The 25201-nt window shown below is 38.5% G+C and overlaps 1 protein-coding gene across 20 annotated transcripts in view; it reads left to right on the top strand.

Annotated features, from left to right (window-relative positions):
- The window catches only part of TNRC6B (trinucleotide repeat containing adaptor 6B), a 140864-nt gene that overhangs the window by 37571 nt on the left and 78092 nt on the right, over positions 1-25201 (top strand). For 7 of the 20 annotated variants that reach the window (XM_064155199.1, XM_064155206.1, XM_064155205.1 and 4 more), the window contains one exon: positions 1029-1096. The exons of 12 other annotated variants lie outside the window; for them this stretch is intronic. In XM_064155199.1, the coding sequence (XP_064011269.1) occupies positions 1029-1096 (68 nt within the window). Of the gene's footprint in view, positions 1-1028; positions 1097-11761; positions 11971-25201 lie in introns of those variants that run through there. One more of the 20 variants, XM_064155201.1, reaches the window with a different exon arrangement.

Below are 25201 nucleotides of genomic sequence, written 5' to 3'. Positions count from 1 at the left end.
GCAGAAGGGACAGGGACAGTTACATTTTGGTTATTTTTTTTTTCAGGGTGGTTAAACCACATTATCTTTGCTGTCTGAGTAGCCCTCTCTTTTCAGCTTAATGTAGTGGATCATGGATCTGTGTGTGATTATGATTTAGTTGCTTTGTTTTATGGTTTACTGAGTGTTGCAGTGTGGCCTCTTTGCTGGCTTCACATGAATTAGAACATTGCTAATTGTACAGCTGGATATAGTTTATATAAAATACTAAGTGCATGTGTTGAACTTCTGTATAAAAAGAAGATTTTGCTGCCTATGCAAGGAATTCTCACCAAATGAAGTAATTAAGAGTGAACAATTAGTTAATGATCAAGTAGAATGTAATTTTTCTTCTTGGACAGAGAAATTACTGAGAATGTATGCTAAAACAGTATTTCAAGAGCAAACAATTAAACAGAAAACTTCCTCAGTGCCCTTGGAATCTTCTAACATGTGAGCCAAAGGAAATGCCTACCTTATGTTGTCATTGGAACAACATCTATTTGAGGTTCCCTTAGGCCTCTTTTTTGCCCTGCTAACTAAGCTATGTGTGTGCTGTGAAAATCTTTCATAAAAAAAATTCTTTTTCACAAGAAATGCACTGCTTTCACAGGAGTTTTTGTAAGCTTCTCTGAAAATTCTGATTTTTCTCTAGAGATGTTGATAGATGTAACTTCTCTTAATTCCTTCTTTGTACGTAAGGAAGAAGCGATAGAAGCTGTACTCAGAACGACAAAGGAAGTCCGTAAGCGAAATGTAGAACCTGGATACTGGGCCTCACAGTCTTCTGTAATAGCCATTAAATTGTTCCACTGTAAGATTTTTCTGAAAACTCTGCTATAAAATAATACCATAGCAATGGGGTTGGAAATATACATAATGGTGCAAAGAAGTGGACCAACCACTGGGATAAAGTGGATGCCTTAAGTTGTTGCCTATGGAATAGGGCCACATTAGGTGATGTGCATTTTGCTCCACCAATTTCTGACCTGCAATGCTTGCCTTTGCAGATGGAACATGAGGATTTTGTAATGGAGGGGCATGGCAAGACTCCACCTCCTGGTGAAGAAAACAAACAGTGAGTCACATGTTTATTTAAAAAGGGCCATACCATAGTAAATGGTGTGAAGCACTCTTATTTAAATGCACTGAGAGCATTGGTTGTTCGTTTGGTGCTCACCCTTTTGGTTCCTGAAATATCTGTGTCTGATAGTGGATGGTGGCTGAAAAAGGCAAAAAACCCCACAAACAAACAATGTTTGTGATGATGTTGACTTGCCTTAAATTTGAAAGCATAGAGATATGCATTGCAATTTCAGAAGGACAATCAGAAGTTGCTCTTACTCTGGAAGCTTGGCATTTAGTTTGCACATGAAGTTTTCATGTGGCTGCTCTTCACTGAAATACTGTGAAATATGATAGAACTATGGCCTTCCTTTCAATGTGCCTATGGTAGATTGGTCCTGTCTGAAATACAAGCCTTTCTTCTTTAGAATGTGTTTTAATTGATGAACAGAAACTGCAAAATGTTCTTTCACAGATGAGCAATTTCAGATGCTGGTATAGAGTGCTTTAAGGAAAGAAACTTGATAAGAGAAGAAAATGGCATATGTCCATTAGCAATAGGCTTTTTTCTATGACTTCAAACTGAAATCCAGTAGTGGTTGGGGTTTTTCCCTGGGTTTTTGTTCAGATAGTTCAGCACAGAGATGTGCCATGAAAGTATTGTAGTGGTTGTTATCTTCTGTATTCTTCTCTCTAGTTAATGCAATGGTAATTCAATTTTGATATCATAATTAATTCTTTTTCATTACCTGCCTTTTGGAGCAAGCAAGAAGATGATCTTTGGGAAATCCACAGCGTGGAACTTCTATGCCAAATTGGATGCCTCTTCGTAGTGAGAAGGTTCTCATTGATCCGCAGTACATTTGCTGCAGAAAGGCTGAGGTTCCGCTGAGGGTGAGAGTGCCTTCCAGATAAGCTAGCAACTCTGAGACCACTGCCTCTGTGTCAGTGAGAAATGGTTTCTGAGGTAGCCAAGATGAGTTCAGGGAATTTCTAGTGCTGAACATGCACATTCTTTCCATTATGGAAGTGAGCCAAACTTCTCAAAGTAATTGCTGCTATTTGTTTCTATTCAGACTGCCCGATGTACTGTGGTACCCAGACATACAAAGCTTGTTGAAGTAGAAACTTTCAGAAAGTTCCAGAAGACAAATCAGTACAGAAACAAAAAGTAGGAGTTAGACTTCTGCTTTTCTGAATGGTTTCTCTAGATATCTAGTGGTATAATGAACCAGATTGTTGTAGGCAATAATACGAGGGTTGTTGTATTGGATTTATCATAGCCTTGTGTTTGCTGTCTTATTTTAGATGCAAGTGGAAGCTAGAATTGCTTTACGGTTGACCTGATTTCTAATTAGAGCTTTTCAAGTGCCTTACAACATTCTCTCTCTCTTCTCCAAAACTTTGGTTATTAGGCTATGAGATGAGTGATAGGCAGAGTTTTTACTTAACTATTATTTGTGTTCAGGTGGCTTCTTGGATCTTGTTAGACAGATCCTGTCCTAAGAAGTATCATTCCTCATAATGTTGTTAATATTTTGATGAAAGTCTATAAAGGTGCAATTTCAGTAATGCAACAACTGGAAGATTAAGGTGCTTCTGTACAGCTGTATCATTATGCCAGCAAAAATCTATTGTGGGTATTGCTCTTAAATTTAAGGCAATTACTGGATTTTCCTACCCACAATCTCCAGTATTCAACTACCTAACAAAATTGTCTGCTTTGGTAGAGTTTCTCTCTTACCGTAAGTGATGTTGATTTGGCATCTGATATAAACAAGTGATAACCACACAAAGGATTAGTAATTTGTATTCCAAAAACCTTTGCATTCATTTAAAATATTTTGCTGTAGATCACAAAAGAGAAATCTGAAATTGCCTCTTCATGTTATTCCTTACTTGTACTGGGGATTAGCTGGATTTCCTGGAGGTGAGTGTGTCTAGTAAAAGGCCAAAGAGGGACTGAAGTATCTAACATAGGAAGGAGGAGATGCTGAAAGAACTGGGACTGTTTAGAATTGAGATGGGAAGATCTGGGGGAGAATCTTATACATGTGTGTAATACCTGATGAGGGGACTACAGAAGACTGAGTCAGACTTCACAGTGGTGCCTGGTGAAGAGGCAAAAGGCAATAGGCATAAACCGGAATAAAGGAAACTTACTCATACATTAGGAAGAAAAGCTTTTATTTTTACGTTTTGCTGCCTTCATCCTTCAAGGCGCTTAAAACTCAGCTGGAAACAACCCTAAGCAGCCTGCTGTAATTAACCACACTTTGAGCAAAAGGGTGGGATTGCTGGTATCAGGGATCCCTTCCATCTGCAGTGATTGTCTACTTGTCTTTACGGTTGTCCTAGTTGGTTTGAGATAAAATTTGAGCTTATTAGCGAAAAGTAGGTCTTAAGTTCGAATGCAGTAAGATGTTCACTGCAGAAATAGCTGTACTAGCTGAAGCTGCTTTTTTCCCTTTCCAGCTGTTCATCAGACTTTCTAGAGTTTGCTGCCTTTACAGCTATGCAGATGGGATATTAGACTATTTTTTTTCAAGAGCTTCTAACTTGCCTTCCCAAAAAGTTGGCCTTGTTAATTTAATCACCTTTCATAGGAAGCCTGCTCTGGGTAACTGTACTGAGGTTGTTATTGAGGAAGCTAATATTCAGAAGATAGGATTTCAGCAACTGACCTGTGAGGGAGCTCACTTGCACCAGAGTTCTGCAGCAGGCTGCAAGTGTTAATCCTCCTATGCAAACTCAGCACTTTCTTAATATTTAACTGCATTGCCAGAGATTCGGTGTTTGACTGGGCAATGAAAGAAGAGAGGTATAAAAAGACATTTCTGAGGGACTTTCAATGGAAGCAGTACTTCCTTAGCCAAAGTACAGCTTTGTAGTGGATTATGAGGAGCCAGCCTCCGTGGGTGACTTTTGGCATTTCATTTCTGAACTAGAACAGAGTATTTGAACTTGGTTTGACTTGAGGATGGAAGCTTGGCATTGCAAGAATACCTTCTAGTACTAAAATATACAAACCTGCTCGTTTCCTGAACCTTTCTCTTTCTGTGCTGAACAGTAGACAGACTTACTGTACTGAAGCTGCAGCATTTTAGGGATTTTTAAAATACATTTTTAATCTGAATTGAACTGTAGAGGATACCTGAGACATGTTGCCTGCTGGTATTGGTCAGCATTGTGAGAAGGAAGTATGCTGTTAGGTTGTATACAGGGTCTTTACAAAGTCTTCAACTGATCATTTACAATATGAGTCTAACTTATTTCAGTTGAAGCTAATTATAAGGAAGAGGACATGAATGGGTAAATGCTTAGTGCAAGAGTAATATGGAATGAGCATACTCATTTCAAGAGCTGTGGAAGGTTTATGGTTTATACACCATGTGCACATCATAAAACTGTCCTGGTTGTGCACTGAGGGCTGACGTTTCTTTTGAAGTGTAGGTTTCAGAGTAAGCAAGTCTTCATGAACTTATGGAGCTGGTAATGGCCATCTTGGATCATGCTTCTACACCAGCAGAGAACAAATGGACTCCCTGAGAAATTGTTACTTCTTGGTTTTTAAGTACCCTGTAAATTCCTCCCTCCTTTCAGCTCCTGCTATGCGATATAACTGTTTGTTACTCTTGGCCATGTTGTCTTATTATATAGCTAATATTACTGGTAAGAAATCCCTTTCCCTCTCTCCCAAAGGAAAAAAATTGGGAAAAGATCAGTATCATATTTGATTGCAGCTGGACATTTTTAGAGACATTTTCTCATTCTTTTGTTAAGAGGAGACTGATCTGAATTGCCATGCTTATCAAGTAAATAGTATCTCCCCTCCAAAATATTTCTGCTTTTATGGTAGCAGCTTCTTACTGCCTTGCCAAGTGTATTTGTTTCTTTGAGATTTTTTGCTGCTAGAGCAAAGATATTAACAGGCAGCTTTGATTCAGAAGCATCTTTTGAAAACAATCAAACTTTGCCAATGCGCGGAGAGCAGCTTCTCTTTGTACCTTGTTGGTAGGAAACATGAGACCATTTGACTAAAGATGAAAGCTGGTCCAGCTAAACTTTAAGGAGTATTTTATTTGACTGAGATACAGTATTTTCATCATTTTCCTACTGTAAAAGTGTCTACTCCCTGCAGTGGAGTGAGGGTAGAAGTTTGTATTTGAAGGCAACTATACCTGTGTATGTAAGGAGGCCCTGAGGCACAAAGAAAAGAATTGCCCTTTGTTGTGCAACTGAGTGGGTAGAAATGGATGAGACAGCCGGGAATGCTCTTATCTGTAAAGGCAGCTGTGGTTTTAGCCATAACATTGGTAAGTCAACAAGGTTGCAAAAACTGGCTCGCACCCTTCACAGTGCAGTATTTTTGAACAATATAATGAAAGTGTGCAGAATTTGTATTTGAACACTTCAAAATGGCTAAAGCTCCATCAATTTTATTTCACGTTTTACCAGTTTAATGCTACACTTAAATATTTTTAATATTTTGTACTTAAAATTAGAGATATCACCCACAGGAAAACTCTGAGTATTCTAAGTGAAATTTAGTTTAAAAGTATGCAGGCACTTCTGCAAGTTAGTCTTGAAAATGTTCTCAGTTGTCCTTTCATGGTTTTTAAGGTTCTGGATTTCACCACCTCAGTTACTTTTTGTAACTTCCAAATCATAAATATGAAGTAACAAAACATATCCCACTGTGTGTTTTATTCTATCCTGAACAGATACAGGCTTTACACATACCTCTACTAACCTCTATTATTAGTGTACTGTTATTTTACAAGTATTTTCTTGTTACTTGGAAAAAACAGAAGCCAGCTGACTTAATTAAAAACAAAGCTGTGGGAGACTGCACAGGCAAAGCTCAACTTGGGAAGCTAAGTTCCTTGCTATGCCAATCAGTTTAACGTACATTACTGCTGAATATTGAGAAAGGAAAAGATTTGTCAACAGTGCATTCTACGTTAAGTAGTGTGGGACTTCCTTTCCCTAGTGCTTTTGCCTAGATGCCATGTGGTGGGAACACCCTAGTTTGTTTGCTCTCCCATGCCCTTCAAGATGTGCATTTATCCTGTGTAGGAGAGGCACAAAGCCTACTTGGGAATTTGTAATCTTATCTGATCAAGAAATGTCTTTATTGTCTTTCCAAAACAACAGAAAAGTATATTTTCAGGCTCACTTGCTTAATAAATGTGGCTTTGCAAAATACCCAGAGTAGGTAGTGTGACGTGTTACCCTTGGTACCGTGGGCTTAGTCTCTTCCTGGGAAGCAAAGTGGCTGTTGGACACTATTGACATCTTTAGTTCATTGCTCAAGATGCCAGGTTTTTTTAAGGTCTGGTTGATTAGTGGCTATTGTCTCTTCATCTACTAAGCCAAGTCTTCCTCAGAAGCTGCCTGAGGTAACTGCTCTCTGATATACGATTTATAGGGATGGATAGACATGGCTCCTTTTTCAGCATTTCATTGCTATTTAGATGACAAGTGTTGGATGACATCTTCTATAGAAGTGGGGTTACAGACTTAACAGCAAGCAAAATCATTTAAGGGCTGGTAACTTTGAGCCCTGTATAACTTTTGTTTATTCTTAGTGCTAAAATATTTCAGAGAAGTTTCTGTAGTGTCTACTCCGAGTTAGTGCCACACACTTTGATTTGCTAAGGATTCACTTCCTGGACTCCTACCACAAGTCAGTGGCATAATGTGTATTAATTACAGTCCTAAAAACTTAATCTCCCTTTGCATCCAGTTTAAGTTGCTCAGGGGTTTTTTCTTTGCTTCATTCTTGCCAAAGAATAAATACATTCATCAAATCTTTCTTCAAAGGAAGTAAAAAGAAGTCTAATGGTCATAAGTTATATTACAGTTTGTGTTCTCGTATTGCTTTGTGTGTCCTGAAAATAGATGTTTTAATGGTTAGCCACTGTGGCTTAGAGAGAAGTACCAGAGTTAAAAGAATAAAAAAAAGAGCCAAGTTCTTGGATCACTTACCTAAGTTGCAGATCCCATCTAGACCCTTCAGACAGTGACCATTACTGGTTAAAGAAGGTGAGAGGAAAAAAATGCAGTTTTTCTTTCCATGTAGAAGATACCACTTTGTACAACTGCAAGTACTGTGCTCTGTGATCAACGTGTTACAAATTAAAACTTGTTTAAAGAGATATTTTGGAACTCTTAAGCTGCCCTGCTCCTGTGGCATGCTATGGTCTGGAGAGCTGATATGAGTTCTTTTACTCCTACCTAGGTAAAGCGAATTTGTGGAACTCTTTACCCTTCATCAAAGTTAATCGTATTTGGGAGTCGTACTGGGTTTAGGTTAATGTATTTGCAGCAGCTACAGCTTGTAGAATTTTTAGCATGGATAGCCAGCTGTTCCTTTCCTGACATTTCAAACTGAAGGGCTGTACACAGAGGCAAATTACTTAGGGAGGATGTTCAAGTCACTTGGAAAGATCAGTTTACAGATTTTTACAGCAATAAATAGCGTTTTCATTAGAGAAGTCTTCTTGCAGTAATCCACTGAATGTGCGTTTCTTTGGTATTCTGCATTTACTTAGTTTTTTGGGGGAGGATTGGTTTTGTTGGTTTGGATTGTTTTTATTGTTGTTTTTTGTTTTGTGGTTAGGTTTTGTTTGTATGTGGTTTGGTTTTTTGTGGGTGGGTGTTTGGTGTGTGTTTTGTCATTCATTTTTTGTTTCATTTAACTTAGCATACTATGGTTCCTTTAATGAGAATGAAGGAAAATTGTTTGGTGCTAGCTCCAACCTCCTTTGAGAGGTTTCTGGGCCAGTGGCAGAACTCCCCATACTAAAACTAAAGGCAAGTTAGAACAATTGGTATGGAGGTACTGGTTTGTCTCACCAACAACTATTTGGTTGCTACCAAATCTAGGAAACAAACATTAATGTTAAAACCAGGAGTTCATAGCATCTTAATTGTGGCAGCATTAGAGTACACAAGGAATAGTAAAGACTGTTCTGTTACTTAATTTACGAGGTTCTGTGCTTTTTTATTGTTAAAAGTTATGTAACCTATTCTTCATATGCATGTCCCTGCCCCAAGAATTACTTCTAATTTCATCACACTTCATGTCTTGAAGTGTGCTTGCTAAGATTGTAATCAAGGTCAATTGGCCCACCGGTGACTACGTGGGGAGGTGAGGAGGAATTTGCCTCCATTTGTCTTGTATTTGTTGCTGCACCCCTCTTCCAGAACTGGGAGAGGCAGGTCTAAGGAAATATAACTGATAAGCTGAGTAGGATGAAGAGTGTCTAGACTTTAATTCGCTTTTACCAAAAAAAGGAAAAAAATTGTTTTTTTTTTCCTCTTACAGTTGTGGAAGTAAGGATAGCTAGTGAAAAGACATTTCACGCTGTGAGAAACTTGTTAATATTTGAGGTTTGTGCTGAGGAATTGTCAGAAGGAGCTGCATTGACTGTTTCATAGTATCTGCTGTGAAGGACTTTATAGTATTCAATTTATTGATACATGCATGGGCAATGGAGAAAGCTCAGTGGGTGGAGTTCAGTCTTGTAGGGTGACAAGGGCACAGCCTTCAAAATGAGATATGGCATAAAACTGTAGGACTCTGAGCTCAGACAAAATGCCAGCTCATGAGACAGGGAGTCTCGCATAAGTAGTGCATGAACTTGAATCATTTTGAAGACTTACAGATCAGACGCACGAGATCTCCTTTTTGAGATGACAGCTGACGGGTACACGTGATGCCTCAGGTTGTCTGATGGGCACTGGAGCATGCCTGTGTACATAATGTTGAAATCTAATTTATTCATTGTTATCAAAAGGTCATCAGAAATGATGAGCTGTTACTAGAAACACAGTGTAGCTTAATGTGAATTAAAAGAAAATACAAACAACACTCCTCGCCTGTCTCAGTTGAGATGTGAGCACAGAGAATCCATGACTCTAAGCACTTCTCTTAATGTGCCTCTGTGTGAGTGTATACGTCTGCTCATGCTGGATACTGTGCTCACAGGAGCACTACGAAGCTTCATTAAAGTTTTTAAAGTGCCTTACAATCCTCAGATGGAAGGTGCTTAGAACTGAAGTGTTTGTAATCAAATAAGTTAGTAGCGCATAACAAGGATATAACCTATTAACATAAGCTGTTAACAGTGTTGTTAGCATCAGAAAGCTTAAAGCTTAGGTTTTGAAGTGTAGTTGCCTCTGAGAAGGGATGTGGAGATTTTTGGATATACTGAGTATTTTCATGCCCTAGTCCATTGTTTTCTGAACTGCTGCTTCTTCCACAACTTTGGTTGGGGAAATGCTGCATTAAAAAAACAACGAAGCACACACACACAAAAAAAAGCCCAAAGCACACAAAAAAAAAAAAACCCAAAGAATGAGTTATGTTTGAGAAAATTGAAGCATTAAAAATTTTATTTTCGTATTAAAAAAGGATTTTGGAATTGTTTCCTAAAACACATTTTAAAGGAAACAAAGGATGGATAATTTTCACCTTGTCTGTCGTTTCTTGGAAGACAAACAAGTACAGGTAAAACCTAAGCTTATAATCCGTACATTTTTAACAATGCTAAATAATCAAAGGTTGCTTATCCATGCTACAAATATTTAAGTATTGCTCCTACTGGCCTTTCTAAATTTTGGGGTTTTTTTTTTGCTTGTCTTGAGAACAGTTTTCTGATTAAAAAAATACCTTGTCAGTAAAAAGTTGACAAAGTGAAATTTTGTTGCAGTGATTTCAGTTGGTGTGTATCGAGTGTAAATGAGTGCTTAAAGTCATCACAGTATTATCAACTCGAAGTTAAAGCTTCCAGGACTTCAGGATGGGGAAGGTGGAAAGCCCTACAGAAGTTAAGAGGATTTATAATTCCAAGTAAACCAGTTTGGCTTTTAAGAGGGAGAAGAAGTATCTGTAGTTTTGTGTGTACTGTCATACTCAGTGTGAACATGTCTAGGACATGCAGTTAAGTACTTCATGTTATTTTCCAGAAGGAGGGTAGTTGTTTCATGAAGATGCATTTATGTTTGCTTTTTAGGAGCTGTGTGTATCAGACTCCTAGCAGCTGGTTTGGATTTTGTCTTTAGACATTTAGAGCATTTGTGGTGTTTTCAGGTCCTGCCACAAATAAGAACACGTTCCTTGAAATTTCACTGTGTTTCAACATGTTCTTTGGGATTTCTTAAATTCCCATGTTTGGGATTAGCCATGCCACAAAGCATGGCAAGCTCCTACATCCAGCAGGCTAATTCTCTGCTCTGATTTAGAGCAACTCGAAGAGCTAGCATCTAACTGCTTTTTTTTAATTAAGTACTCGTAAATGTGGAGTACATTAGCAATGTCCAGAGTTTTGTGAGCCTGCAGAGATAGATGTGGGGATGGTTTTAGTGAAAGCTTTAGTCCTATTAAAGAAATCCCTTCACAGGGGGGAATCCCCCTTCCAGAGTTTCTATAATTTATTCTGAGGATAACAGGAGCAAAGTGTGTCCAAATCTGTGTTGTATTGGCCATTTGTAACTTCCTGATGATTTTTTGAAAGACACTGTTTAGTCAGTGACTTATGTAGTATAACATATGCTGAATATGTTTATTCTCATTCATAAAATGCAGCTTGGGCACCCTCCCTCCATTCATTCCTGTGGAGTGTGCCCTCCCATGACTTCTAACATAAGTGCACTCTGTGGTGTGTTTTAGTGCTAGTGTGGCCTTTTTTACTTTCTACAGAATTCTGTACGGTTTTACACTGTAACCAAAACTATGTCTGTTTTGAAGAACTCAATCCTGAGGGTGCTCCTCTGAGCTTCCCAAGCTGCTGTCATTTATCTCACCGGGCACTGTTCCATTATACACTCAGTTCAAGCATTTGTTACCTGTGGTTGGGCTGGCTCAGAAGCAAGTCTCACATTACCGTATACTGTTTCCAAACGATATTCTTTACTATTTCTGTACTTTCAAGGTATATGTCTGGAATGTTGCAACATTCTAGGATTGTCTCTTACAGTTTTTAGAGTATTTATGGAAATTGTCGGAAGAGACTATCGAGTGTCTGCCTAACTACTGAGTTGCAGCTTGGAGACATAAAAACAGTCGAGGCAGCAGGAGAGACCGAGTTTGCTCTGCTGTGCTGCAGGTGTTCCTGCTTCTGAACCTGGATCTTGGGTTCGTGTGCGTGTCCTGTAGGCAGTCTGGTTACAGCCGAGATTAATTGTGGACCGAAGATTAATCTATTCTTATCCTTGAATCGAGATGGGTTACTTCTTAAAGGAGTTTCCTCTGGAGGGGAGCGCTGCGGCCGTGTGTCCCCCGGCGCACCGCAGAGGAGTGTGTGTGGCTGGCGGAACGTAGGCATTTCATCATTGTCCCTGTATAGGTTCTGCAGCCGCAGTGTGGAGCTGGCATAACTGGCTGCTTGTTTTGTAGCTGGTTGTAAGAAGGCAAAGCTCCGGCTGAGTTGCTGTGCGTATTCTCACGACTCCTGTGCGTCGCCTTTGCGTGATGAGCGGAAAAGGATCGGGCGGGTGCAGGGTGCTCGTTGGGGAGCAGCCGTCCCTGGGTGCGGGCAGGGCGCTGTCTCTTTAAGGCGGGAAGGGGGCCGGTCCCAGGCGCTGATTGACAGGGCGGTTGGCGTCACGTGACCCGCCTCTATTTGAAGGTCACAAAAAGCTGCTTCCTTTAGAGAGAGCAAGAGGGAGAGAGAGGGAGGGAGCGAGGGAGAGTGAGTGAGTGAGTTCAAGCCAAAATGGCCGACAGAGTCTCTGCTGGTTTCTGAACATTTGAAATAAAAACAAAAAACAAAACAAACACAAAACCTTTTTTTTTTTTTTTTTGGGATCTTTTTTCATTTCCATTTCTACCTTGTATGCCTCAACTCGCTGGATTTAAGCACTGCTGCACTTTATGAGGTTAGTGGTACGTTTTATTTTTATTATTATTGTTTTTACCTATCAGTAGGTTTTTAAGACCCGGAGCTGACCGTTTGCATCCGTGGTTTTGCACAGTTGTTTTTTCGAACACGGATACTTGTTTCGGATATCGTCTGATTTGACGTATAAAGCACTTTTAAGTGTATTTCTAGGGCCTTTTAGAAGGAGGTCTCCATAGAAGTGTACTGTGGATTTTAGAGAGATTTGTAATTTAAAACGCTTAGGCAAATCGCAGAAGATCGTTTGTGTTTTCCAAGCCTGTGAAGTACAGGATAGTACTGAAAATCTTGTTTTATTTAAATAGAGGCTGCTTAAAGAGTGATTTCTTACCCGTAGCACCCGAAGCTTTTAAATCTGCTGCAAAAATTTGCATATATAAAAATGGGTTTGCATTCTTTCTGCTGCTTGGTCCGACAAGGGACGGATGGGGAAGGGTGTTCACCGGGCTATCCTTCCCAGGGAGAAAGCGGGGGGGAAACAACAGAAAACCGCAACCAGATCAGGCACCCGAACACTCGCGGTGCCAGGCGCGGGGCGGTGCGGAGCTTGAAGGGGTGCGAACCGGCAGAGCCCGCCGAGCCGAGCACCCGCAGCCGCCGCCGGGCTCGGCGCGGGCTGCCGCTCCCCTCCCCCTCCGCCGGCGGCTTCGGCCCTCATCGGGACTAAATGGTCCTGCTGCCCCATAAACGCGGCGTCGGGAGCTGGAGAGGGAAGGACATACTGGCTTTTAAATGGTCTTGCCATATCCTGAACTGCAAGAGCCCTTCTGTGCTTAACGGGTCTGGCGACTGATAGAATGTGGGGCAGGTACTGAGGAATGCACGCTTGCAAATGCGCGAAGCTGGGTGCTACAGATGTTCTGTAGGCTTTTGCTCTGTTCTTTTGAAAACCCGTTTCCAAGTGCGTGTTCGTAAATGCAGCTAAAACGCTGTGTTTTCTTGCCCTTTTTCCCATCTTCTGTGTTACTAAAAATTTAGATTCAAGTTATTTGCCTCTCCCTCCAGAACCAAGCAGAAAATTTAAGGGGAATAGCTGAAGCTTGCTTTCTGAGAACAGGCCCCTCCTCCTGCATTGTAAGAGTGTGATGTAATGCTCCTTTCTGTGAGGTTAAATGAAGAAAATTCTCTCTGGTGGTGTACGTTGTTCTTCGTCCCTTCCTGATAGGCCTTGCGCTGTGATATTTTTTGTAGGTGGACATTTAAGCGGCAGATAATTATGCAGATAATCATGTGAATGTATTTTCACATTGCAGCATGTGTGCATTGATTATGGTTAGCTGGTCAGCTTTGTAAACCTACAAGGTATTTCTTTGTGGTCTTACACAGTTAACGACCAATAAAGGAGGCAAGTTTGGATTCATTTGCTGCCTGTCCTTGTTACAGTCTTGTAGTATATCGAATCAGGGCTTTTTTTTTTTTTCTCCACTGGCTAACAAATACTTGAAATTATTCTGCAGTATATCAAGTTTCTCTTGGATATTAAGCATTTTTTACTTTAGAGCAAATAGAAAGGAATACCACACGAAGTCAGTATAGTGTATTTTGTTGATAATTTTATACTTAAAAAGTTATTAGTAATGGATAACTCAGTTTGCATATTAAGTAATGCATTCCGCCTATTTAGCACTAAAGAACTCATTGGATTCCACCTCCTGTTACTGATTGTCTGTGGGATAATGTTATAAAAGTCTTCTGTGTCTTTGACGTGATGCAGCCCCGTAACTTTTGTTACTCAAAGTGGGTTTGGGCTTAGATCTGGTGTAGCCAGGATATGTTGAATATACCTGTTGATTGACAAACTTCAATAAAGTTTAGAATCGTTTTGAAAAGCAATATGAAGTAGTAGTATTCTTAGCTTTAGTACTTACTAGACCGAAACATCAATAGGTATTGTGACAGTTGCTGTAGCATACAATGGTCGAACTGAGGAAGTAACAAAAACCTAAATGTTGCCCTGAGTTGGCAATATTGCTGGACGTAGCTGTCCTAGAATCTGCACTTAAGGAACGAACAGTGTCTGTCCTGGGTGTTTTTTGCCTTCATGCATTACTATATCGCGTTACACACTTTGAAATTGTGTGAATGTTAACAGCATGATTGTTAGTGAGATGGATTACTGAATGTTTTCTGCAACTGCTCATGCGTATAGAAGCTGTCATAGACGAAACAAAAAAACAACTATTGAGAATGATAGAAAATTCTAGTACAGAGTTTTGCAGACATTTAAGTAGCTTTGTGCTAGTACACTGTAAATAGGAAGAACCAATTGAAATAATTCCTCGTATAAATGTGCCTGTGACCCATGAGACCTAAGTGCAGGGCGTGTTCAGGACTTTGCAGCCTGTGAAATCGCAGGACTTTAAAAGTGCAAGTCTGGGCAGTTCTAAATACTGTTAGCATTCAGAAAGTTCCAGTAGTACAAAGGAACGAAATACCTAAAATCGTTTTAAGACACCTGACGTGAGTTGCAGTTTCTAAATTAGTTTGAAGCTTGCAGCAGAAATATTGGAACAGGAGAACCTTTTTTTTTTGCTTCATTCAGTTCAGTGATGACAATGGGTTCAAAGCTTTATTTGTTTTCATTTGCATGTCAAATGTACTGTGGTCAAACCCTTTCAAAAGAGACCTTTTTAGTAGCTTGAAAACTACTGTTGAAGTATGTAGTCGGCAGAGCCCCAGGAGTTTTTCCGCACTACATCTGAGAAATTCTTGAGAAATAATTGACAAGGAAGGCTTTATTACCATTGAGCTTCAGCATATAGGACTCTGCAGTTCTAATGGGGGGAGCAGTCAGGGAAAGCAAGTGTGAAAAATCAGTATGCTTGCTTTCATCACCTTTTGTAGCCTTTTGCTCTTCTGCTGGGAAGGAAGGCGGGGGGGGAAGGGGGAAAAATGGGATTTAAGTGTTTTGAGTTCATACAGTCTTTACTGGCTACTTTCAGCTAAACTTTTTGAGTCTTGTGTGTTTTACTTATTAATAGGTAGTGGAGTAGATGAGAAAGCATCCAAGTATATAAATTAAGAAAAATCTATCTAATTAGCAAATTGCTTTAAGATAATTTTTATCCCTGCCTTTCCTAGTGCCTCTACAAAATCTTGTGGTGCCTTGCACCTTGAAACAGAATTCTTTATTTCTAGTCATTGTGGATCTGCTTTTGTTTTAGTGACCACAGTGGAAGGTGAGAAACTTAACAATTTATTGTGAGCAAGTTTTGTTGGAATCTGCGCGTTTGGTATTCTGTTCAGTTGTCAAGGTTGTTTTGTATCTTAGAAGTTCAGGGATTTTTTGCTTTAAGAATAAAACCTTTTTCCTTCATAAGAGCTGTTTCAACTTGTAAAAAGATTGATTTCCTGTTTAAACAGATGAAGATTTGAGGCAGGGAAATCAGTTACATGGGATTTTTACCTCTAAAAAGTAATATTTCATATCCTACTGAGGCAATGAGGTATAGGTATCTTTATTCTAGTTTTGTGTAACCTTTCAGAAAGGGCAATGTGTGTAATCTTAGGGCAAAAGTTAGAGCCTTCTGACTTAGAAGAATCCTTCCAAGGAAGCTAGTTAGATTTTAAATGGCTAAACTTCTTACATATTTAGCTATAATTATTGCTGCAGAATGGATTTTATGAATAGATACAAAAGTAGATTTATGACAAAATAGATTTACTGCCTCTCAAAGCAAGACAAGTTCAGTATTTATGTCAAGAAACAGCAGCTTTATTTGCCAAAGCAACGCTGGCATTTTACTTGGCATATCAATCAGTCAAGGTAATTAAACTTGACTGTCAGGATAATGCTTTTTTGCACTGTGGGGATAAAAAAATTGCTATATACTGACAATATTTCTATTCCGTTGGTGTGGTGGTGCCATAATTGTTTTGAAGGGCATGAAAGAAATAATGCCTCTGTATTTATGCTGAGTTCTGTCTTCGGAACTGTAAGTTTAACACTTCTCACTGCCTGAATTCTTTATTTCTCCTTTGTGCATATGCATCCAACCTAAGAAGACTATTTCTTTTCTTTTTATTTTCCAAGCACGTGTTTTGGAAAGGCCATGAATATATGCAAATCCTGATACTTTTCATCCATAGTACCTTCAGCACACTTTGGAAGGGATTCCTAAGGCTTCATGGATGTTGTCATTGTAAAGGTTATTCTCCTCTCTGTATGGGGTATGTTGGCATTATAGTTCAGGGCTGAGATGCTCTAGAATTCCAGATTTAAAATTTATTTCAGATAACTTGTCTTGAAAACTTACTACTGTGATATTTGGCTATTATGGCCTGGGCAAATTAGAAGACAAACCTTGATCCTCTTTCAAAAAATTGTGGTTCCAGACTAACTCCTAATTAGCCCATTGAGTCATGTGGGAAACTATAAAACTTAGATAGGAATCTCAGAGATTTTTCAGGTACCTAAGAGAAGATAGACTAATAAAACATAAGATGGTCTTCAAAGGCAGAACAAGTCAAACCAAGGTTTAAACGGTATGGAAAAATACACCTGCTACCCGGGCACGAACTACTGAGGGGAGACTTGTTGAAAGCAAGGTAGTATGATAGCAGAGTCCAGTTCCCTTCTGTGCTGCAGTCTGTGTCTGTACTTAAGTAGGTGGATGCTTATCTGAAAATGTTTCAATATGAATAGATGGGGAAGTGCTTAAAGGTACAAAGTATATGTATTAGTATCAACTTTTTGTTAAACTGAGACTTTTGGAAGTGAAATGCAGCCTTGTATTCGCAACAACTATACCAAAACCAAGTATCAAGATAAAACCATTTTGTTTTATGCCAGAAGGGGAATGCTTCTTTTTAGGATGGCAACTTCAGAGCATTTTGAGCAGTAGGGGAGGTAAAAAAAAAAAAAAAAAAAGGTAGCTCAAGAGCAATAAAACATAATGGAGAGGAGGTAGTGTAACCAAAAAAAACACCAAATACTTCATTTTTTTTTTTGTTGTTTTATGGATGCATACATTCTTTGTGAAAGAATAAGCAGTTTATTTGTTAAAGGAGCGTTATTTTGATGTTGAGCTCCATCATAGCTGAGTGAGCTTCAAAGACGGGAATATTTTTAAATGAAAGTGACTGTTTCTCTGGTTTGTCAAAAGTATATACACCACCTTGCTCTGCATGCTTAAATAATAAAGTAATGGGAGAGTGCCCGTTTTTCCTAGTGCATTTAGTAGATGCAGAATTAGGACTTCCAGAAGCACAGATACGGGTATGCTAGCTGAACCCAAAACCTGATTTGAACTTGAGCAGAACATTGTCTTAATTTCTGAATTGAAGAAGTGGTTTTTAGAGGAACAATGGCAAAATTACTTCTAGTATTCTCAGTATTTTTTCATTTTCTAAGCACAACATTTGTTAAACGGCACAATCACAAGCTATTGTCCATTGCTAATTTTGTTGTGGCTGTTGGGCACAGCCTCCATGTACATGAGAATATGTGGAACTTCATCTGCAGTGAGACTGATGGAATTATTATTTTTTTAAACACATGTGCACCATAGCCTTTGTAGTTTTTGAGCTTTTCAGGCCAGTTGACCTATATGAGAACAGGAAGAGTTAAATATATATTCTGTTAATTGCACTTAACCATTAATTAGTTGAGCTCAAGCGTCCCATTTTACATGCGCTCTGTGGCAAATGTACCTAAGCGTATTGTCATCATGGTTCAGTCTCCATTTGTGCATTTGGCTGTGCCTGAGCCATCTAGTTCTCAAGACTTCAATGTCCTGGGTCACTTAAACCTTCCTTAATTTGTTATCCACGTTGTTTTTCCCCCCCCTTGCTTAAATGTTACTGTCTGTAGTAGAAGACTTTGCAACTTAATATTCAAGTCCTTATGTGGCTGTATTCATGTTCTTATTGCAGCTTCTGTATTGGTATTTATATTTTTAATTGTATATTATTTCAGCGAAGCAATCATGATAGATTCAAGGTCTGATTTAAGACAATTCTAATTCAGTGTTGATACTCTGGATATACTTGTCTACAAAACAGCTTTCTTTGATAAGAGGGTTACTTCTACTGAGAGCTTGCATCAACTAAAATGAGACTGATACATTCTGATACGTCACTTTGCCAGCTAAATACACAATACATTTACACTCAGCCTTTTGCTGAACAATTCATAGGAAGGATGCTTTTATCACAATATAGAAATAAATGTTGATATTTTAATGCTTAGAAATTCTAATTTGGTAACTCTTGCTGTATTTGTTCCAAAATAATACATGTAAAACAAACAGCAAACCCACAACCAATCAACCAAAAAAACCCAAACTAAAAATGAAATTATTTAAAAACCATGTAAAAGTGGCTAAAAAGTACAGTGCATAGCAGTAAAGGATATCCTATTTAGGTTATGCATATGTCATTCTGTGTCTATCTGTGTTTCTCTTTGTGAATGTCATTACAAGTTCATGTGCACCGCTTGGGATCTAGGTTCAGAGTGCCTGTAAAAACACTTGGTTAACCTGAAGTAAAACCCCAAAGACTTTTGTGTATCTACAGTAAAAGAAGGCTATGGCTGGTGCTATGAAAGTCAGCTGTAGCAATATTCATTGGAATTTTACATTAAATACCCTGCCTTGTGCTAGTGTCAGGTTTTCCTTTCTTTCATGGGTAACGTTTGGATTGTCTGTTTGATACCTCTCAAACAGACCAAACAGTATTTAGAAGGTGGACAATGCACTAGGGGCTTTTTCCTTTGATTTTTGCTTTTACCTGTGTCCTGTAATCCTATTCAGAGCAGATCTATATTGCCCTTGCAGGCTTGCTAACCGATATACTGGCATTGCTGCTTCTGATAGAAGCACATGGATAGGAGTGTGATGTAAGAAACTAAACAAAATCTTGTCTGGGTATAGGCTTAATCTTTCTAGTAAGGTGCTCAGATGTACTTCTTCATGGTGGTATTTCTGTAACTTCCTAGGTTTTAATTAGCAAATATGTTTTGAAAACCACTAGATTACAATGGCAAGCTTTAGTAAATGACCTAGGATTAAATAATCCTAACTCTTACATGCAGGTAATTTTTCAGCTGTTAGAACCAGTTGAGTTCTGCTTGTGGAAGTTAGGAATTTGGGTTTAGCCTTCTCATCATTGCATGGTAGCTGTTTTGGAATGGGTTTTTATGATGAAGTCCTTGAGTGACTGTTTTTATCACAAAATACTACACTATTCTGAAATAATTTCCTCTGCTGTATTGTTGGCTGGGTGACAGTTTTGATTTATATTTACCAGTTTTTAGGAGTAAATTCTATGTCCTGGTTTAAAATTTTAAAAAATGTAGGAAGCATGTTCTTTACAGGTTTTAGGTGAAACAAGATGAAAAAGGCAAATGCAGGTACAGACTTTGAGAGTCTAGGATCTACATTGACAGCTTAAGGTATCTTAAAGCTATAGTTGCTTTGTTTTTTAAACCATCTGTCTCTGGTTAGGACATGACTAACTGAACAGGTTAACTTTTGGAAAGTTACTCTCTCTTCATAAAGTTTTGAGGACAAGACTTTATGCCAGGAGTGGATTCAAAGACAGCTGTAGTGTTTCAAAGGTAGTGAGAGCTGTATTTGTGTGATTGGTTCACTGGAGCTGGGAAAAGCTGAGGTTAGCTAATGTCAGTCTCCATTGCATTCTCCTCCAGTCTAGATAGTTTGGCTTCACACTATAGTTCACTCATCAGGTATAGATCAGCTTGAGTTTGTGGTGGACTGCTGAAGAAATTATCTTTTGGATTACTTTTTCAGTTAGTGCTAGGTAGTTTAGTTAATCTTAAATACTTCCTTCCCCCACTCATGTTCTTAGGCTATTTGTCTATTGTTAGAGTAATTACTGTTAAAATGAAATATGAATTGCTTTACTGCTAGCTTGAGCATTGTGTGCATTTAAAGTTAAGCATTTTAAGTTTGATTATAGCAGATAACTTGATTTCATTTTTTTAATCCTATTTTATTTGCAATCTCTGAAATTATTTTCCAACTTCTACATCTTTTTACGTTTGTGTATCATATAAGTGTGTATGCATATCTTGTGTGTGCATGTTGGCAGTTAATGTGGCTAGAAACTATCAAGTACCAGCTGGCTATGCAGATACTTCTTGGTGGGTCTTGGGTGTAAAAGTTGGAGTAAAAGTTGCTGTCAGACACAGTTCAAGTTGTTGGTTTGGTTTTGGATTGGTCGTTTTGGTTTTGTTTTGGTTTTGCAAAGCCTGCAAAAACAAAGGAAGTGGTGTTCTGTAAGGTAAGTGTACAGATTGAACAGGAGAAGTGCAGAAATAGAGAAGCTCTCTGAAGGCCACACAGAAAGTCAGTGGCAGAGCCAGACTTGAACTCAGAAGTTCCTGGCCTGTGGCCTGGAACTGAAGCCAGTGATACACAGCTGTATTGAATTGTGAATAGAATGATGGTTTATTTTCTTTTCTGGCTTTATGGGAACAAAGCAAATTTAACTAAAATGGTAATGCGAGTGAAAAGATTAAATTGTGTATGTCACCTCTTTCAGAACTTCAGATGTGAAGTGTTCTATTTGGTGTTAAAACTTGGTGCTCAGCAATTGTGTATTTCCACTAGTTGAGGACTGTGATTAATATAGCTGGTTAATGAATTGTAACAAATTGTTGTGCCGTGTCTTGAGGTCAGAAAAAGGGCTTTCACTGGAGGCAGAGGAATTCAGGACTTAAAAGGTGCTCTGCATGCTACCATGAGAAAAATTAATGTTGTTTAATTCCCTGAAAAGTATAGGATTTTCTTTGAGATTTTAAGATAGAAGTGAAGACTTTGTTTTCCTGAAGTATCTCTTTATTAAACTGAAAATCACATTCTGTATTTAACATTGAGAGTTTCCAACTAGGCTTTAGTATTATCCTTTAGCAGAGTATGAAGGAAGAGAAAATCTACTCTAGGTTCAGTGACAGGTATTTTTTTTTCTCCTTTCTAATGTAAAAACTTAGCTTTCAGTAGCTTTCCTTGAGTGTATGGATAATTTTGGTGGTTTGAAGAGTTTCCTTTAGGGGGCAAGTTTTGACCAAGTGAGCATCACCATTTGAAGTTACTTTTCCAGGCTGCTGGAAAGTTTACTTTTGATAGTAGAGGGGACTTTTGTTTTCCAGGCAAAAGTTCCAAGCTCTAGCAGCAAACTAGAGTAGTTTTATTCCACGGGTACATTTGCTTTTTTCTGTGTTTTCAGTTTCTGACTGAGGCTGTATTCAATTAATATAGTAAGGGGATATTTTTCTCTGTTGCAAACATGGAACCTAGCTAGAGCTAACAAGCAAAAGCTCCACAAATAAGCACAAAATACATCAGTGTTTTCCTAGGAAGTTATTTTAATTTTGTCTGTTGAAAATAAATGCTAAATAGTTGTTCCAAGAAGAATTCCAAATACAGAACACTTAACAATAGAATAGTTCACTTCCGAGGGTCTGTGCCCTCCTTTCACTCTTCTCCCCCACTCTTCAACGGTGCCTCAGTGTCTGTTGGCATCTGCAGCATGTCTCTACCTCACTGTTCAGACTGACATGCGCTGTACTGAGTGGAGTGCATCTGGAGGCTGCATTTAAAGCTTCTCATTGGTAGTTAATGAAAATGATTAATTTGAGCATTAATGGTGTACATTTGTACTAGCTGTCCTTTTTTATGCACCTTGCTAACCAAGCCAGATGAAAAGTACTTTCTGAGTTTCCCTTTCAGTTTTGGCTGTTTGTAAGTCTCAATTCCCTTTGGCTGTGGCTTCAGATGACATATAACCAGATGTCCATCAGGTTTGCTGTTCAAGCCTGGGCCACTTCAGAGATTGACATTTTTGTGGCAGTTCTTGTTGTATTTACCTATTTCAGATGCTTATATGCTGTAACTGAATCCTATAGTTCTTTTTAGTAGTTCTTCCAGAAATATTTAAACTCGTACAGTGATGAGTAACTGAGTTGCTACTCAGTCACCACCCAAAACAGTATTATGGGCTAGGTTCTTGTGATGGTGAGTGGGAGACCCATCTGAGTTTAATTCTGAGGTGTACTGCCCCCTATTTGAAGTTGGTAGTGATAGGTTCAGTGGCAGAATAAAGTTCTCCTTCCCATCTTTGAAACAATATGTTAGTTAAGAGTAAGCTTATCAAAGGTCAGTTTAAGTAAGGATTATGTTTCTAGTGGTGTCCAATGTAATTTTTTGAATACCCTTTTAATGCCATTAGACCATAAGGAAAAATTCAGGACTTCGTACACTTCCCACTTTGAGTTGGCCACATGTAAATTGCACTTACTGTCATTAAGTCCAGCTGGCACTTCTGGCACAGCATATGGACTTGATTAAAATTAACAGTCAGGTGCTTCACCTGAAAGACAGAATTTTAAATGCTTATGTGATTTCTGTATCACATTTAAGGTAATGCTCATTTTTTTTGCTAGGTAGCATTGACCATTTTTTCAATGTAGTGGCTTCGTGCAAAGATGATTTGCACAGGCAGTATGCATGGAAGCATCAATAAGCTGACAAATTAGATTTGAGGTTCTAGTGTTTAAAGGGCTTTTCTTTCAGCAGGAAATAGTCTCCCACATCAGCTTACGCATTTTAACCTTCAACTTTTTATAGCAGCAAAGAGTTGACCTGTCTTTGTGCAGCACCACCTTTCTCAAAGAGGATAGAGAGAATGTTTAAATGAATGCATTAAAGTGTGGAGGTTTTGTGGAACAGTGCATATCTTACATTCCTGTCATAAAATCATACAGTACTGTCTGAAAAATGAATCTGCTCTGTTCCACACTTTTGTGCAGTTCATCAGTGGTAGATAGGAAGAGATAACTGTTAATTAAAGACAGGAGAAGTCTTCAGATCTGTTGTCAGCAGAGGTAAAAAAATGACATTTGACTCTGGAAACAAGTGGCACTTTTGTGAATCTGTATGCCGAGTGCTTTAAGTGGTTTTGATTCTTAAGCACTCAGAAATAGAAAGGCAGCTCTTTTAAGAAATGTAGCATCTGTAAACTTTGTGCATTTGTTTGTCTCGTGACATCATTACTGACCATCAGAAAGATGAGATTTTCATTAAAAACGAAATCTTGGTCTTGCATAAGGCGAGAAGGCAAAGATTACCTAGAAGTAGCAAACACAAATTGATGTGAGAATTTAACAAGGCAAAATCAGCTTAGTCTTGGAACTTCAGAAACCTGTTAAATGGTAAATTCAACTCATCACCAAAATTTCCACCTCAGTTTTTCCCTTGTGAGTTAATGTTTTTCTTTGTACCATTCTAGTGGTGCTCTTTTGTAACCTTAGGTGGCAGTGCCTTGGTTTCGTCATTTTAGACTCTTTCCTGGATTACCTTTTGCTTTACAATTTATTTCCCTCTTTTATAGCAGAAAACCAGAGTGGTACATGTCAGGAAGATAAATCATAGCCATGTTGTATGTGGTTTGCAAGGTCCTGTCATCTTAGAGTTTTTGTATATTGAAGCAACTTTCTGACCTTGTATATATTCAAGAACATGAGCTTTCTGGAGTACAGACGTTACAGAGATGGCTTAGTTTGCAAGAGAAACTTCTTCTTTGATAGTAACATATAGTTAATTTAAAGATACTTGCTTCTTGAGTATGAATGGCCACTAGATATTTGTTTCAGTCAAGACATCTATCCAGTCTGCTGTTGTAGTTACTTTTTTTTTTTTAAGTGTCTAAGTTATCTTTCAGTACTATATTACAAAGCAAGATATATTTAAATGGGATTGAAGTCAGAAACTGATCTGGTACTGTATCCGTGAATGACATAAGCAGCAAGTTAAATTCCTCACTTAAGCTGTAAATTACCCTTCCTGGAAAGAGACAAGAAATGATAACCCTCAATCAAGATTTCAAAAATGTTGTCTTCTGCACTCAAATAGGAAAAGCTCTCAGATGAGTGACTGCTGAGATTGGGCAGGCACCAATTCCATCAAAATAACAGCACAATGGAATTCTTTCCCTGATAGGAGATTGTCTTTAGTTAAAAAAAAAAGCCTGAGGATACAGCAAGCAGTTTTCACTGGAACTTTCTAATGTCTTTGTTTAGGATACAAGGAAATGATTGTTTATTTAGCAATTAGTAAGAGTGTCATGCCCAGACTGGGTGGCTTAATCTATGCTTTATTACATGCCTTCTGGAAATAAAGTTATTCTTAAAAAAAACCCCACAGCTAGGGAATGGTGCACAGTATCAGGACTACCAAAATGAATTAAATACAAACATCATGTCAGATTATTAAATGTGAGAGGTGGCAATCAGCTGTGCCTATTTGTGATGATTTCTTAAAGCTTCTTTTGTTTCTACTTCATAACTGTTGCGGTTGGCAATTTTAAATAGGCTGTTAAAGGAGTGACCTGAAGAATGCTGTTTTTTTCTGTACTTTCTGGAATGAAGATGTTTCTACATTTTTTCTAAGTTACCACTATATAGATGTCTCAGGTTATCTGCACAGATCACAAGCAAGATGGGCCATCCCATTTAGCAATTGTGTATCCCATTTAAATCTGGCAGGTGTGGGATTTAGGATGACAGTACTGCAGTGTAATGCAGTGCCCACTACTTGTATTAGTCCTGTTCCATGGATTCCAGCAACTTTCTGCCCAGTTGCTTTTTTTTTTCTTTATTCTTTTAGCTAAAATATGTGAAGAAACAGTAATATTTCTAGAGCTAACCATGTTGTTCACTCTTCAGTATAAATTAGGTTGTCTCTTTATAAACATGTTTATCATTAGGCAGTTACGGTTTTCCCTGCCTTTAAAAAGCTCTTGACTGAATTTCTAATGTCCTTCCTGGTAATGCCTTTGGAGAACTCAGAGCTGTGTCTTTCTAGACATAGCTTCCCACCAACCAAGTTAAGGTACTGAAAACTAGACAGCACCACCCTGAAAACCGCAGCAAAACCCCCACCTGACAAAATAAAAAGAAATATTAAACTGTTTACTTAGAAATACCTGTGTTTCTCTGTTGCATCAGTGGAAAGAGTAGCAATGAGAAAATCATGAGTATGAAATGCCATCAGATTTCAAATAGGCACTATTATGCTTCTGTGTCAGCATTATGTCAATGCATTGTGCTTGCAGATACAGAAAAAGGGAGTGAATTTTTTTCTTTGTAGTGCCTGTAAACTGTTTGTTCTTACCTCTCTGAAGTTTATTATACATGTTTTCTTAGGAGATACCTAAAACAGAAGGAATTTTCCTTGCTACACAGTCACACC

The sequence above is a fragment of the Pogoniulus pusillus genome, chromosome 15, assembly GCF_015220805.1.
Source record: "Pogoniulus pusillus isolate bPogPus1 chromosome 15, bPogPus1.pri, whole genome shotgun sequence".
NCBI classification, from domain to species: domain Eukaryota; kingdom Metazoa; phylum Chordata; class Aves; order Piciformes; family Lybiidae; genus Pogoniulus; species Pogoniulus pusillus.
The sequence above is the reverse complement of the archived record's forward strand: the minus strand, read 5'-3'. Positions and strand labels throughout refer to the sequence as shown.